The sequence below is a fragment of the Echinops telfairi genome, unplaced genomic scaffold, assembly GCF_000313985.2.
Source record: "Echinops telfairi isolate 266 unplaced genomic scaffold, ASM31398v2 ScPeMD7_655;HRSCAF=1070, whole genome shotgun sequence".
Taxonomy (NCBI): domain Eukaryota; kingdom Metazoa; phylum Chordata; class Mammalia; order Afrosoricida; family Tenrecidae; genus Echinops; species Echinops telfairi.
Window position 1 is genome coordinate 27,742,867 of NW_022104553.1, and position 15,394 is coordinate 27,758,260.

The following is a 15,394-nucleotide window of genomic DNA, read 5'->3' on the forward strand; positions in this document are numbered from 1 at the left end:
AGAAGGAGGGTGAAAGTATGTAGCCCTGAAGCACATCTTTCCTGTTATTTCCTTGCTTTGCTCTGAATACTGCCTCTTGGTCCACAAACAGGTTCCACATGAGCACAATTAGGTATTCTGGAATGCCCACTCTTCACGATGTCATCCCTACATCTGTTATGGATAGAGACTGTGCGCATAATGCCTTTGCACAACCAATAATGCAAGTGAACTTTTTTTTCCAAGTATTCTCTGCTTTTAGTCATGAGCCAGCTGATGCCCAGAATGACATTCCTTGTTCAATATCTCCTTTTCAACCTACTTTCAACTTCTGCCTGCTCACTGTTGATGTACTGTTGCAACAGTTTTGTTTTTAATGATCACTTGGTTGGTCAGGTAACTATCTTCTTTTTTTTTAATTAAATCATTTTATTGGGGCCTCTTCCAGCTCTTATCACAATCCATACATGCAGTCATTGTGTCAAGCACCTTTGTACATATAGCTGCCTTCCTCGTGTCTTAGCACAGACTAGAGTTTCTAGCACTACATCAGCTTTTTGGGGAGACATTTCAATTGGTATTCGATTCCTAGAGCCTTTCCACCCATGCATTCAGTGCAGCTTGGACCTTTTCCTTCAATGCCATCAGTTTTTGATCATATGCTACCTGTCTCTTGAAACAGTTGAATGTCAACCAATTCTTTTTAATAACAATGACTCTGTATGTTCTTCCTTTCACTTTCTTTGGCTGCTTCCAGCATCATTCAATAGCTTGCCCAGAGACTCCTTCAATATTGCAAATTGCGCCATGGATTTAGTCTTCAGTTCTGGCGTATGCTGAGTATGATTTTATCTGTACTCAATGAGGTAGACTGAGATTTCAGCTTCAGCAATGGGCTGAAACAGAACAACTGTGAGGTTGGCACAGAGCCTGGCAGTGGTTTGGGGTTTTTTTCTGTATAGGGTTGCTTTGCTATGAGTTGGAACTGACTACACAGCACTTAACAACATTGTCATTTCTACATTTAACTTTTGGAAAAACTATCGTGGATTGAATTGTATCCCCTGTAATAGATGTTGAAATCCTCACCCCATTCCTATGGTCTTCTATAAAGCAATTTAATGTAACTAATCATTCAGTTTAAGTCCAATGAGTGTTGGCTCAGTCCCAAATCTAACCACGTCTTGAGTTATACAACCTTAACATTTTCCCATAAAAATCTTAAAGCCCCCTTGTATAAAAACAGCATAATAGTAATAACTGGTGCAACGGTTTATAGGGGATGGGGGGTGGGAGGGAGACAGGGAGGGTGAAGGATTTCGGGAGTAACAATGAAGGCGGGGGTTGGGGGGCACCAGAACCGGTTGTGATTACACAACTCATTTTAAAGGCGACTTAACCATGGGGGTAGAGTGGGGGTGGGAATGTTCTAAAATTGATGGTAGTAATGATTGTTCAGTTCTTCTTGAAATGATTGAACAATTGAATTGTATGATATGTGCGTTTGATGCTAATAAAAATATAAAGAAAAAGAACAGCATAGACACAAACATACACAGACACAGAGAGAGGCATTACTTCAAGATGGATTTACAAGACCAGGAACAATCCTCTGCAGCCACACCGTGAACTTGGACCTTTTGCCTCCAGAACTGTGGGAAAGAAGTTTCTGTTCCTTATCAACAGCTACTTGCAGTACTTGTTCAGGCAGCACGAGATAACCAAGATAGAAGCCACCTATGGTAGTGACATAGTCGGCTGTCAATTTGAGACTACTAAGAGTGAAGGGGTGGAGTTTAGCCTGTCAATCAGGTGGCAGCTTGATGACCTCATTTGAAGGTGCTAAGGAGCTAAATAGCTTGCTGGAGGCGGGACACATGCTCACTCCTTGTGAGACATTCCTGCTGACAAGACACATGGAGCTACACTAGAGCCCTGGAGCTGGAGGAGCCACGTGGAGACCCCTCCCAGTTGAGTTTCCACTGCCATTGGAGCTACAGGACTTTCCACCCACTGGCCTGTGATCTTCCTGCACTGGGCATCACTCCATGTGTTGCGTGAGACTGAAGAGAAACTTACAGACGTATCGGACATATGGGCTAATATCAGACGTATGGACTTGATCTGAACTGGGCTGGGATGTTGTCTTAATATACAATTACTCTTTTATATAAAGGTCCTTCTTATACACATGAGTGTCTGAATTTGTTTCTCTAGTCAACCCAGACTAACACACTGTCTAACCAAATACACTTAAAACCATCAGTGTAACGGCACTGAGACTAGCTTTGTCCCTACTGGTTCTAGTCGGGGGAGGGGGGGGTCCACTACTGTCATAATATACTGCCTCCCCAGCAATGCCTTTTCTACAAAGCATATGTCTTATTTTTATCTTCAACATACATAAACTCACTTTACTTTTATGTCCAGGACCTCCCTCTTATAACAGAGAACTGTTGCTTAAAGAAAGAAAAAGAGAAACTGATTCGGAGTCCTATTCACTCTAGTTTTATATTCCATATGGTAATACAGAAGGAGTCCTGGTGGCATAGTGGGTTATGCTTGGGCTTCTCACTTCAAGGTCAGCAGTTCGAAACCACCAGCCAATCTGTGGGAGAAAGATGGTGCTTTCTACTCCTTTCGAGAGGCCCAGTGTTAGAAATTCAGGAACAGTTCTACCCTGCCCTCTAGGGATGCTCTGAGTCAGAGTGGGCCTGATGGTGGTGAGCGGCACAGAGAATCACATCACAAGTCCTGTGTTAGTCTGGGTACTTTAGAGAAACCAATCCACAGAAACACATGTATAAGAGAGAATTTTATATCAAGGTTAAGTGCGCATCAAGAAAACATCCCAACCCAGTGCTGCCCAAGCCCACAAGTCCAACATTAACCCACATGTCCGACACCGATCCACAAAGTCCTCCTCCATCTCACAAAACACACACTATGACGCCGACTGCAGGAGGAAAGCCGAGTCAGTGAATGTGTAAAACAAACCACTGCAGTCAGAAGACAACCAAATCAAATCTGGAAGGAAATATCAGCTATCGATGATGAATTAAAGGTTGATAAATGTTTCATTGGTGATGCAGCAGTGAATTGTCTTCCTAGTGATGGTCCTAGGACTCCCCCAAAATGCTTTGGGTTGGACAACACAAATTAGGCACATGGAACCCTTACACAGGGCAGTCAGCTTTGTTGCTCGGCAAGGCTGTAGAGGAAGGAGCCAATCCCAGAAAACTGCACTACCATCGAGACAAGGAGCCAGGCGTGTAGGGGAGTCTTTGGACCCGGAGTCCCTGCTCTGAAAACCTCCTAAACCCAGGAGGCAGAGAGAGCTGTAACACTGGATACAGCAAATACGGGAGCAGTGGCCAACACAGCAGCACCCAGTCAGAGACACAGCGGTAGAACTAGGGCACTTGTACATCTGGTGGGTTTCCCAAACCATGAACGCTGCTACAAGTGTGGTGGCCCAGAGACCCACAGAGCTGAACGACTTCCTTCAGGAGGCTTGCTGGCCCAATTGGGTGCCCAGTGGCACTTGGTGAAGCATGAGATCTTTGTAACAGTATGGCAGAGGCCAGGCTGTGTGTGTGTGTGGGTGGGGTGGGGTGGGGGTGGCAGTTACATAATCTCCTGTCTAGCCTGTCAATCAAGTTACAGCTTGATGAGCTCATTTGGGAGGCGCAAACAGATTAATGGCTCACTGGAGGCTACAGGCTCATTCCTGTGAGACAGCTACATGATGAAGCCAGAGCCCTGGAGCTGGGGCAGCCACATGGAGATCCAAGCCAGCGCTGGGGTGCTTCCACCGCCACTGGATCCACAAGGCCGGTGATCTTCCTGCATTTGGCATTACTGCATGGCTGTGTGAGACGCAAGGATTTATAGACTGGTGTTGGACATAAGGGCTAATATCGGACTTCTGGACTTAATTTGGACAGGGCTGGGATGTTTTAAAATAAAATTACTCTTTGATATAAAGTTCTTTCTTGTACACAAGTGTCTATGATTTGGTTTTTCTAGTCAACCCGGACTAAGACAGGGGACCCTACAGCAATCGCTGAGCCATGTTCTTGATGCAACTGTCTTAAGAGGTTCCTGTGACTTCCAACTTCATCCTGGTGTGGTTTGTAAATCCATTGCTTTCCCAACCATTCCCGTCAGGGTGAGCTGTGGCGACCTGTGTGCAGCCCATCACCAATCCCCGCTGAGGGATGTGTTGCTCCAAGAACAGCTGGGTCTGGGAGCACGGGCACGCAGACTGGGATGCTGTTCTCCACCTCGCATGACTTGGCCTTGGGCTGCTGCAGTTCGTGATTCCCTCTCCCTCTTCCAGGTAGGAGCCAGTCCGCTGGCAGGTAAGACTCAGCCTGGAGCAAAAGCCACTGGCCATCCATTCAAATGTTTAACAGGGAGGTGCTCACAGCAAGGGTTGCATGCCAGGAAAATCACAAGCCGGTTCAAAAGAAAGACTGCAGGCAGCATACCCCACATGAAGACAGAGGCTGTGGGAAGGACAGTTGACTGCAAGACACTGTTACTATGTGCCATGGAGAGAATTCCACTTTATACTGACCTTCTAGGACAGAAGGGGACTGCTGCATCGGGTTGCCTAAGGCTGTGAGATTTACGGGAGCTATCAAAAGATATAGCATCTGGGGTCTTAAAGGCTTGAAGGTAAACAAGCGGCCATCTATCTCAGAAGCAACAAAGCCCACATGGAACAGGTATGGCTGGATCAATACCAGGCCAGCTTCCAGCAGCAAGTGACCTTGAATCTTCCCTACCCGTGTGGAGATGACCAGAGCTGGCTGAAACAACTAGTAGCAAGTGGCCTTGAATCTCCCACACACACCTGCGGAGCTGACCAGAGCTGGCTAGGTAACCTGTCAGCAGCTTTGCAAGTTTTTTTCTTTCTTTTACTCACGGCCCGTTTGGCTCAGTGCCCACTTTGTTCTCGAACCACCACTCTGCACCCGGCACAAATACACCCGGAACCAGTAAGATATCTTACATTCCAGAAACCGGGACATACCTTATTTCCCAATCCCTGACTACGTTACCTTATATGGACTCAAGATAACCTACTCACATCTTCCCTGGCTATATAAACACCACTCCTGTAGTCTGGAGTGCGACTCCCTCGGCCTGGACACTGTGGACCATGGGACTTCACCCAGGCTGGGTTTTTCTCCCCAATAAAGCCTATTTGCTCTAATTCAACTGATTTGGTCTCTGGCACCTCTCGACTACCTTACAGAAGCACACCAGCCTGTGTGATCACGAGGGGTCCAAGGGATCAGCTATGAGGCATCAAAGAACCACAAATCATATTATTGTGAATAAGGGGGAGTGCGGAGTGGAGACCCAAAGGCCATCTGTAAGCAACTGGACATCCCCTTACAGAAGGGTTGCGAGGAGATGAGCCAGTCAGGATGCAATGTAGCAATGATGAAACATACAACTTTCCTCTAGTTCTTTAATGCTTCCTCCCCTCCACTATCATGATCCCAATTCTACCTTACAAATCTGGCTACACCAGAGCATGTACACTGGGGTACAGATAAGAACTGGAAACACAGGGAATACAGGACAGATAAACCCCTCAGGACCAATAATGAGAGTAGCCATATCAGGAGGGGGAAGGGGAAGGTGGGGTAGAAAGGGGAACCGATGACAAGAATCTACATATAACCCACTCCCTGGGGGATGGACAACAGAAAAGTGGGTGAAGGGAAACGTCGGGCAGTGTAAGACATGACAAAAAAATAATTTATAAATTATCAAGGGTTTGGGAGGGAGGGGCAAAAATGAGTAGCTGACACCAAGGGCTCAAATAGCAAACAAGCATTTTGAGAATGATGATGGCAACAAATGTACAGATGTGCTTGACACCATGAACGGAAGTACGGATTGTGATAAGAATTGTATGAGCCCCCATAAAATGATATATATATATATATATTTACGGGGGTATTATTTCCAGGGCTTTTCTCCCTGGGAGCCACCAAGGAATTCAAACCTCTCCCTCAGCTGCCCAGTACTTACCCGCTGCGCCACCAAACCTCCTCTGGACAAGGGACTCCCCCTTGTACAACGACTGCCCACATGTAAACTGTTTGTTTCTTTGAGTATTCCTGTTTTTATTGTCATCATTCTGGCTACAGGATGGACATCGTGTACATTGTCTCTTTCTGCCTCTCGTAACAAAGAAAGCACTGAGCAAGCCACAGACACGCAGCAGCCAAGTCCTGACCCTTGTGGAGTTTACATTCTAGCCGTTATCAATGTTAGTTCTTTCCATCGTCACCAAACCAAAAAACCCAAGTCACTGCTACCCAGTCAATTCCGTCAATTCCGTGGGTTTTGCTGGCGGTGTCTAGCTGCCGACTTTGTGTTTGGTCAAACACATAACGTCCACCTGCCAACATTCTACTTTTGTTAAAAACCGGATCAAACGCTCATTCTTCCCAAGGCTTCTCTCGAGTGATCCCTCCGAGCCTCCCAAAGTCTGCCTGATGAACTTCCACTACACCATTTACAAAGGTTCTGCCATATGGGCTCTGCTGAAAGGCGAGCTTTAATACAACAAATGTCAGTAAATGTTTTCTCGAGAACTGAGGGTTACAAGAACTCAGAGGCCACGAGTCTAAGACAGCTTCACGGTGCAGAAGTCTTTCCAGTAAGGATTCTCTGATGTTCCACTCTTTTCCTGTCTCCCCGAAAATAAGACCTACTTACAATTTTGCCTCTCGCTGAAATATAAGGCATCACCCTGAAAATAAGACCTCCCCGAAAATAAGGGCCCCCCCAAGCTACCGTAACTCAGGACCGCAGTGGCGGTACTGCCGCGCGGCTCACTGTTGGCCGCAGCACAGCCGGACAGACAGGAAGTGTGTGGTCCCATTTAATAAAACAGTAAACAATAAATGTGTACCGTATTCTTCTTCATGGAAAATAAGACATCCCCTGAAAGTAAGACCTAGCACATCTTTGGGAGCCAAAATGAACATAAGACACTGTCTTATTTTCGGGGAAGCAGGGTAGTCCATGCAGGATACTGATCACCAGGGTGGCCTTTGTGGTTCCTCCCATTGGACCTTCAAGAACTTCACCAGACATCTCACACCCTAACGTTTCTCTACCGTGTGAACTCTCTGGTGAGACTGTAGTTGTGAAGCTCGACTGAACACTTTGCTGCACACATCGCACATGTACGGTTTCTCTCCAGTGTGGACGCGCTCGTGATGGTGAAGACTGGAGGCGTGGCTGAAGTACTTCCCGCACGCCTCGCACTTGTACGGCTTCTCCTTGGTGTGCACCCGCTGATGGGTTAGCAGATTCTCGCTCCACTTGAAGCTCTTCCCGCACACCTCGCACTTGTAAGGCTTGTCTCTGGTGTGGACTCTCTGATGGGCTTGAAGGTTTGAATTCTGACAGAAACTCTTCCCGCACTCTTGACACTTGAAGGGTTTTTCGCCGGTGTGGACTCTTCGATGGACCAAGAGGTGGGCAGCCTGCCTGAAGCCGCTCCCACACTCTTCGCAGTAGTACGGCTTCTCTCCCGTGTGGATTCTCCGGTGGACGTGAAGGTTCGGTTTCGTGCTGAAGGACTTCCCGCACTGTTCACATCTGAATGGTCTCTCCCCACTGTGGACTCTCTGATGGGTCACGAGATGGGCGGCCTGCCGGAAGCCTGTCCCACACTCCTCGCAGGTGTAGGATTTCACGCCCGTGTGGATTTTACGGTGAGTGTGAAGGTTGGACCGGCTACTGAAGTACTTGCCACACTCTGTGCATTTGAATGGCTTTACGCCACTGTGGACGTTGTAATGGGCCAGAAGTTGGGAGGTGACCCTGAAGCCCTTCCCACACTCCTCGCAAGTGTAGGGTTTCTCTCCTGTGTGAATCCGATAGTGAATCTGCAGATCCGCTCTGCTGCCGAAGCCCTTTCCGCACGCCTCACACTTGTGTGGTTTCTCCCGGGTGTGGGTCACCTGGTGAATCTGCAGCCTGGAGCTCCAGCTGAAGCCTTGCCCACACTCTGCGCACTTAAAGGGTTTCTCTGCATTGTGGAGCTTCTGATGGGTTTTCAGATAGGGGCTCTGGCTGAAGCCCTTCCCGCACACATCGCATCTGTAGGGTTTCTCTGCTGCCAGGAACCTCTGCGGGGCCGGATACGGCAAAGGCGGAATGAAGCTTTTACTACACACTTCACACTTGGGAGGCTTTCCTCCCGGGGGAAGGCTCTGGAGATCCCGAGAGGGGCTGTACATGAATCCTGTCCCACAGCCCTCGCATTTATAGGGCGTCTTCTCCACGTGGATCAGGCCATGAGCGGCAAGGGCGGTTCCATCAGGAAAGTTCTGACCACACGCCTCACACCGGAATGGTCTTCCGCCAGAGTGGATTTTCTCATGTTCCTCGAAATCCGAAAGGGAAATAAAGTCCCACTCGCATTCCTCACAGTGATAAAGTGTCTCTCTTTCGTGGCTTTTGCAATGAACATTAAGGGTGACTCGGCGCCTGAAGCGCTCCCCACATTCCTCGCACTTGTACGGCTTCTCCACGGTGTGGACACTCAGATGGCTCTGCAGATGTGCGCTCTGGCTGAAGGCCATGTCACACTCACCACACTTATAGGTGTCCTTCCCCATGTGAACTCGCTGATGAGACCGAAGAACTGAGAGGTAACGGAAGGTTTGTCCACATTCACTGCACGTGTGAGACTTGTCTCCCGAGAGTGGACGCTGCTGAAGGTCACAGCCGGAGGCATCACGGGAGGTGTCCGAGCGCTCGGTACACGGCCGAGGTTTCTCTCCCGGGCGATCGGCAGCGGGGCTTCCCACCCCCGGAGAAGGCGAGTCATCGGCTCTGTCGAGCTGAGACCTATTCATCCTGGAATCTTGGGACCTGCTTAAGACGGCTGCAATCTGTCGCCAGATCCGAGAGCAGGAAAGGGTCTCGTGGGCTCCTGCTGGGGGAGCGGTTTCCATCTGGGTCGGGACCTTTGCTCCTGTGAGGACACAGAATCCAGACACACAGACAGGTGAAGGACGGGCAGAGGGTTCAAGAAATCACTCTCCGATACGGGATCAGACCTGACTGAACCCTGAGATGGCGCAAGTGATCTTTCCCATTGCATAGCACCTTGTGGAGAGCAGCCAAAGGCATAGCCACTATGCCACCGGGGCTCCCATCCTTATACGCGCGCGACAACTCAAGGCACGGAAAGAAGAGAAAGGCTGGCATTTACAATAGGGTGATCAGACAAGGCCTCTCTCAAGACATTAAAAGTGAACAGAGAGAGGAAGGAGGAAGGAAGGAAAGAAGCCAGCCAGCCAGGAAAACGTTCAGGTGACAGAGAATTCCAGGTGGAGGAGGAGTAAGTTAAAAGGGCGATGGAGTGCTGGGGGTGGGGGTGGGGGGGCAGGACCAGTGTCAGAGTACAAAGGATGGCAGTGGGGGCAAGTCTGACCTCTGCCCTGTGGGCGTGGAGGTGGATTCTCCTCCTCACTGATCCGAAGGAGGTGAGCCGCGGCCTCATGCCATGGCTTCAATAAGAAGCCACCAAGTGTTTGGGGCGGTGGAATTCTGTTTTCCACGGGTCGGTTTGGAGGCTGCGTGGCAAACAGCATTATCAGCGGTAAGAGATGGGAATGCAGCACTCAGCACAAGAGCCACTGTGATGATTCAGGAAGGCAGGCCTGGCCATTTAGATCAGAGGGGTGGCGACAGAGAAAGAGGAGACCTGGGGGCAGAGTGGGGGAGGCACTGGGCTGCCAGCAGCAAGGCCCGCAGTTCAGACCCACCGAGGCAAGGCTTTCTACTCCTGCGGAGAATTAGTCTCCGAAACCCACGGGGGCTGTTCTCCCTCGTCCTTTAGGGTCACTGAGTCAGAATGGACTCGATGGCGTGTGTGGTCAGGCTTTTTTTTTTGGGGGGGGGGTTGGTATGTAGATTAGTTGGACCAATAAAGAAAACTTAAACTCCCTGGCCATGGAGTGCATTCTGACTCACAGTGACCCTACAGGACAAGGTCGAAGTGGACATGTGGTGAACCCATCTACAAGGATTCCCGGTGGGCTGGCTCTCATCTCGCTTCCCTCGTCTCCGGGTTGCTGTGGCGCAGTGAGTCGCCTCGGCCAACACCTGAGAGGTCAGCCGTTGGGACTCCCACGCTGTTCTGGGGGCGCACGATGAGGCAGTCTGCCTCCACGTAGACTCCAGCCCCGGAAACCCTATGGGGCGGGTCTACTCCGACCCGGTGGCAATGGTTTGGGTCTGAGGCTGGTGAGCGAGACGCAAACTGGCGTCGTGTATTTGGATCTTCCATTTCTGCTGCGGAGTCCCGAAAGTCAACAGAAGCAGTGTTTGGAACACATTTTCTTCTGAGACGATGCACTGGAAGACCCAGAGACGCACACAAAATATGTGACACTAACGCGTCGGTTAGCCTGCTGAAAACCCAGGTCTGCATGTGTGACAGGGCCACCCACTGACTCTCACACCACCCCGCCCTCTGGCCGGATCTGGGGGTGGGGGTGTGTGCATTCCTAATGCATTCGGCGAGTTCCCTCTGCTTTATTTCATTAAAAAATTATCGACCGGAGAGTCACTGCCCCAAACTAAGGTCACCAACTGTCCTGAGACCTGTTCAAAACCTTGACAATCTGAGATCAAAGGCATCCCAGAAGGAGGCTGCCCTCACCCACGGACACCAGGTTCCGGAAGTTCTCCACCATCACATCCTGGTACAGCTTCTTCTGGGCGGGGTCCAGCAGCCCAAGCTCCTCCTCGCTGAAGACCAAAGCCACGTCCTTGAATGAGACTGATTCCTGTAACATCAAGGCCACACAGACCCAGGGTGAGAACTACTGTCTCTCTGTAACGTGTGGGAGGAGTGGGGGCAAGGGGGAAACAGGTCTAGAGTCTGAAGACTATGCGCACGGGGATGTTCTGCCCTTTTCTGTCTTCTGAGGCTCTACACCAGGGGTCCTCAAACTTTTTAAACAGGGGCCAGTCCACTGTCCCTCAGACCAGTGGAGAGCCGGACTATAGTTTTTAAAAAACTATGAACAAATTCCTGTGCACACTGTACATATCTTATTTTGAAGTAAAAAAACAAAAGGGGGAAAAACACCCGGCAGGCCAGATAAATGTCCTTAGTGGGCCGCATGTGGCCCGCGGGCCGTAGTTTGAGGACCCCTGCATCTACATTGACATTCCCTAGCCTCACCCAGCGTGTAGCGTGTGACAGTGAAACATCAAGCACCCGGGGCCTTTTCCAAACCATGTAATCCTTACCAGAATTTGGGCAGGAGCCACATGCCACAGGCAACAACGAGTAAGTTGCTGTCACTATCTCCCACGGGGTGGGGTGGGGGGTGTGGGGGTAAACAGGCCCTTGTGTTTTCAGGGTGAAGGACTCCAGGTGGCACACAGGGTTAAACATCGGGCCACTCATCAAGAGGTTGGTGGTTTGGACCCATCCAACGCTCCAAGGGAAAACAAACTATGAAGCAGTCAACTTCCATAATGATTTACTGCCTGGGAAACCCTATGGCTCAAGGCTACTCTGGCCTATATGTTGGAATTGACTAGATGGTACTGGGGTTGTTGTTTTTTTCGTTTGGGTCAGAGATAACCCTAAACCTCACAGTTGCATGCTGGGGTGGGCACACGCGGTTTACTGTTCAGACTGTCACCTGCTCCATTTCCGTCTCCGCTGAATTTGATAGCACCCACCTCACCACCCTCTGACCACACACTGCCTCTGCTAATACGTTTGTTCAAGATTGGCCAAACTAGTGAGCGCTTGACATTGTCTTGTCTTCAACCACATGTAGTTCAGAGCTTTCAACTCTCAAAGGACACACACATCCACGAATCCCAACACGGAACGCACTGCATTGTAGCTGCCATGCCGAGTCCCAGCGATCTACCACCTGCCCCTTACTAGCCTGGGGACCTGGGTCCCGCTCCCCGGTGGATCTTGGTCTTCTCTGTGTACAATACTTTGTGCAATGTGAATCTCTTAAAAATAAACAAGGAAAAACACATGTATCTATACACACACGTCATTTGTTGCAGTGTGAGATAGTTAAGGTTGATTGTGCCAACCTGGCCGATAAACACATGTGGGGTTAACTGAAGGGCAGGAGGGATAAATGGCTCAGTGAGCCTTGCCTTTCTAGTTCTTGGGTCTCTTGTTTTCTGATGGTCGGATCAGGGTGCGGCTGCCTTAGTCAGTTCCCTGGTTCAGCTGGCAAGGCTCACTTCCTGCAAGACATCTCGGAGGAAAAGCCACATGGACCTACCCTGATGCAGCCCTGGGAGCTGGAACAGCCGTGTGGAGACCCCTGCCAACGCTGAGATGCTTACACACTCACTGATTCGGCTTTCCTCCTGCAGTCGGCATCCTTGCGTGTGTTCTGTGAGATGGAGGAGGACTTTGTGGATTGGTGTCAGACATATGGGCTAATGTTGGACTTATGGGCTTGGACAGCACTGGGTTGGGATGCTTTCTTAATGTACACTTAACCTTTATAGAAAACGCTCTCTTATATCTATGAGTTTCTGTGGACTTGTTTCCCTAGTCTACCCAAGACTAACACACCGTGGATGGCACTGAACTGGTGCTTCATAAACATCATCTATTGTTCCTAAGGGAGCCCTGGCAGTGTAGTGGTTACATGCTGGGCTGTGATCCACACAGTCGGCAGTTCGAAACCACCAGCAGCTCTACGGGAGAAAGGCTGGGCTTTCTACTCCCAGGAACAGTTACAGTCTCGGAAACCCTCAGGGGGTTCTCCATCAGGCAGCACTGACTCGATGGCACTGAGTTCAATTTTGAAGTTGGTCCTGAAGGAGCCCTGCTGGCACAGTGGTTATGCACTAGACTGCTAACCACAAGGTCAGCGGTTCGATGCCACCAGCCGCTCCACCGGAGAAAGAGGAACCTTCCTACTGCTAAGAGCTACAGACTCAGAAACGCACGGGGCTGTTCTACCCTGTCCTCTTAGGCTGTGCTGAGTCGGCAGCCACTGGAGGGCATGAGTTGGGCTTGGGGTGGGTCCTAAAGGGGGTGCTTTCCACATCAAACGCTGTCCACGTGCCCTGGAACTTGCCTTCTAGTCAGCAGGACGTGGTTTCTGAAAGCACCCTCCAGGTGCCAAAGGGGTGCGGGTGGCATGGTGGGCCACGAGTTGGGCTGCTATCCTCAAGGTCAGTAGTTTGAAGCTACTGGCCACTCTGTGGGAGAAAGACGAGGCTTTCGATTCCTGTAAAGCTTCAGGGTCGCAGAAACCCACCGGGGTAGTTCTACTCTGTCCTGTAATACGGTTGCGCAGAGTCAGGCAGTTGAGTTTGGTTTGCTGGCTCGATCCACGTGGCAATGGGCTCTGGCAGCCTGTGGGGTGGCTCCATGGTAGGACCTGTGGGGAAAGAGCTGCCTGCTCACGGACAGGCGGACCTCCCTGCATTGCCCTTTTTATTGTAGAGACCACTGCCATTTTACTGTGAAACTATTGTGGGCACATCTTCCTTGTTCAGTGTTTCTCTGCCAGCCCCTACGCTAGTATGGGGATTTCAGGTTTCAGGATGGCTTGCTGTCCTCCTGTTACTTAAGCAGTCTCAAGCAACGCTCAACAGCAGCCAGGGATTTACCTTCCAAGTGGCGGGTGCCAAGCGGTCGTACCTGCAAAGTTTCTAGCCCAGAATTTCATCAGTTGCTGAAGGGCAGAGTTCCCCAGGCCTTTGCCCTCAGTTCCCGTCTGCAAAGCAGGTTTGGTAGACACCACCGAAATCATGTCTAACCAGAGGTCATAAGGACCTCACAGCATGAAGAGTGATGGCCAGTTTTTCCCCCTCTGGCCCCATTTGGACGTAGGTTTCCCCCCAAGGGTTTAATGGAGGGGAGCCAGCAGTATTTCTAGATGTGGACCCTGTGCTCACCCAAATCCAAACAGGGACATCAAACGCGGGGCCTCCTGCTCACCCCTGGGGGTTCGCAGCAACAGGGACTGGGCTTTGTTGCCTCCTGAGTGGCTCCTGCCCAATGTATCGCTAGAAATGTCACTGTTTGGGCAGGACCTGGATTTTTTTTTTTTTTTTTTTTTACATTAACTTTGTACTATGAATTGGATTGGGTGGAGGTTTACTGAGTAAATCTGTTTTCCAACCATTGTGGGAGACTAACTGAGGGAAACATGATGAGGGCTACATTCCCTAACTGATCACAGAGGGACTCTGGGAAAGTGGCATTCCACGGTAGGAAAGCCTTCACTTCAGTAAGTTAGAGGTAAAGGCCAGGTACATGATCCTGCTGTAAATATCATTCCCACAGACTCTCCCCTAGCAGCTCTGCTGCCTTAAAGGGAGCACACGGTTGATTCTATCTCCCTACAGAAGCAGACATGATCCTTTTGCTCTCTCTTCCTGCTGTGACACCCAGTCCCCCTCATACCCTTCCCCAATGCAGGTGTTAGGTTTCCTCACCTGTGAGCTCAGGGACCTTACTGTAGATACCACCCACCTTGTGACGCATGTAACTACTGAACATGCATGTCTTAAGGCTGCCTATAAACGTCCCATGATAGTAAAGGCCATCTCTCTTCTCCCAGTTCCGCGTGGCCCATCAAGAGGGGCTGAGGTGAGCATGCTACCATACACTGTGTCTGACTCCTTTCTTTTATTCTCTCTCCTATCTTTCTTATCCTCTTATGACTTTACTATAATGATCTTTATATAGCATTGCTGTACACTTGCACCTACTGGCCCTTTGGTTGTTGGAGGCTGGTTTCTTCTGACAGAAGAGAAGAGATTTGTTTAAGCCTCCTTAGAGTTGAGGTACACAGGCGTTTCTGTTGGTCCATCCAACTTCCTGTGGGTCCATCCAACTTCCTGGGAAGCTGCATGAGATCCTTCATCTCAACACCATCAATAGCTGCTATCCTCATCCCAATCTTAGCAGCCATCCTAGGAACCTTTGTCTTGCTGGGATAGGTGCTTCCCTGCACCCCCACTGGCCACTTCTCTCTCTCCTATGAACCCCCTTTATTTCCTGCATCTGTAAGGGCCACGTGGGAAATCTGTGCCACCAGTCCCAACAAGACTTTTCCAATGGCTGTGATGCTCACAGCAGCAGTTACATGGAGTGTGCAGCTGAAAGGGGCTCCCCGCCCCCCACCCGACACTGCCCATTACCCTATCTTTCATGCTTTCATGGCCCTGGCCCGCGTCAGGGGCATGCTCCCTGGACGAATGTCCTGATCACCACAGAGCCCTTTAAGGGCTTGTCTAGGCAGCACATCCGTTGCTTTCTCTGGAGTGTTCCATGTAGACGGGGCAGAGGCAATTTTCCTTTTCAAGGTCAACCAATCTCACTCTAAACTGCATCCGGTCCAGC

The 15,394-nt window shown here is 50.0% G+C and overlaps 1 protein-coding gene across 1 annotated transcript in view; it reads right to left on the minus strand.

Moving 5' to 3' along the window:
* Positions 1-6,098: 6,098 nt before the first annotated feature.
* The window catches only part of LOC123521953 (zinc finger protein 234-like), a 34,519-nt gene continuing 25,223 nt past the window's right edge, over positions 6,099-15,394 (minus strand). Inside the window, exons 3-4 of the mRNA XM_045292413.1 lie at positions 10,697-10,823; positions 6,099-9,001 (exon numbers count right to left, since the gene is read on the minus strand). Coding sequence (XP_045148348.1) covers positions 7,116-9,001; positions 10,697-10,823 — 2,013 coding nt within the window. The 3' untranslated portion in view covers positions 6,099-7,115. The remainder of the gene's footprint in view (positions 9,002-10,696; positions 10,824-15,394) is intronic.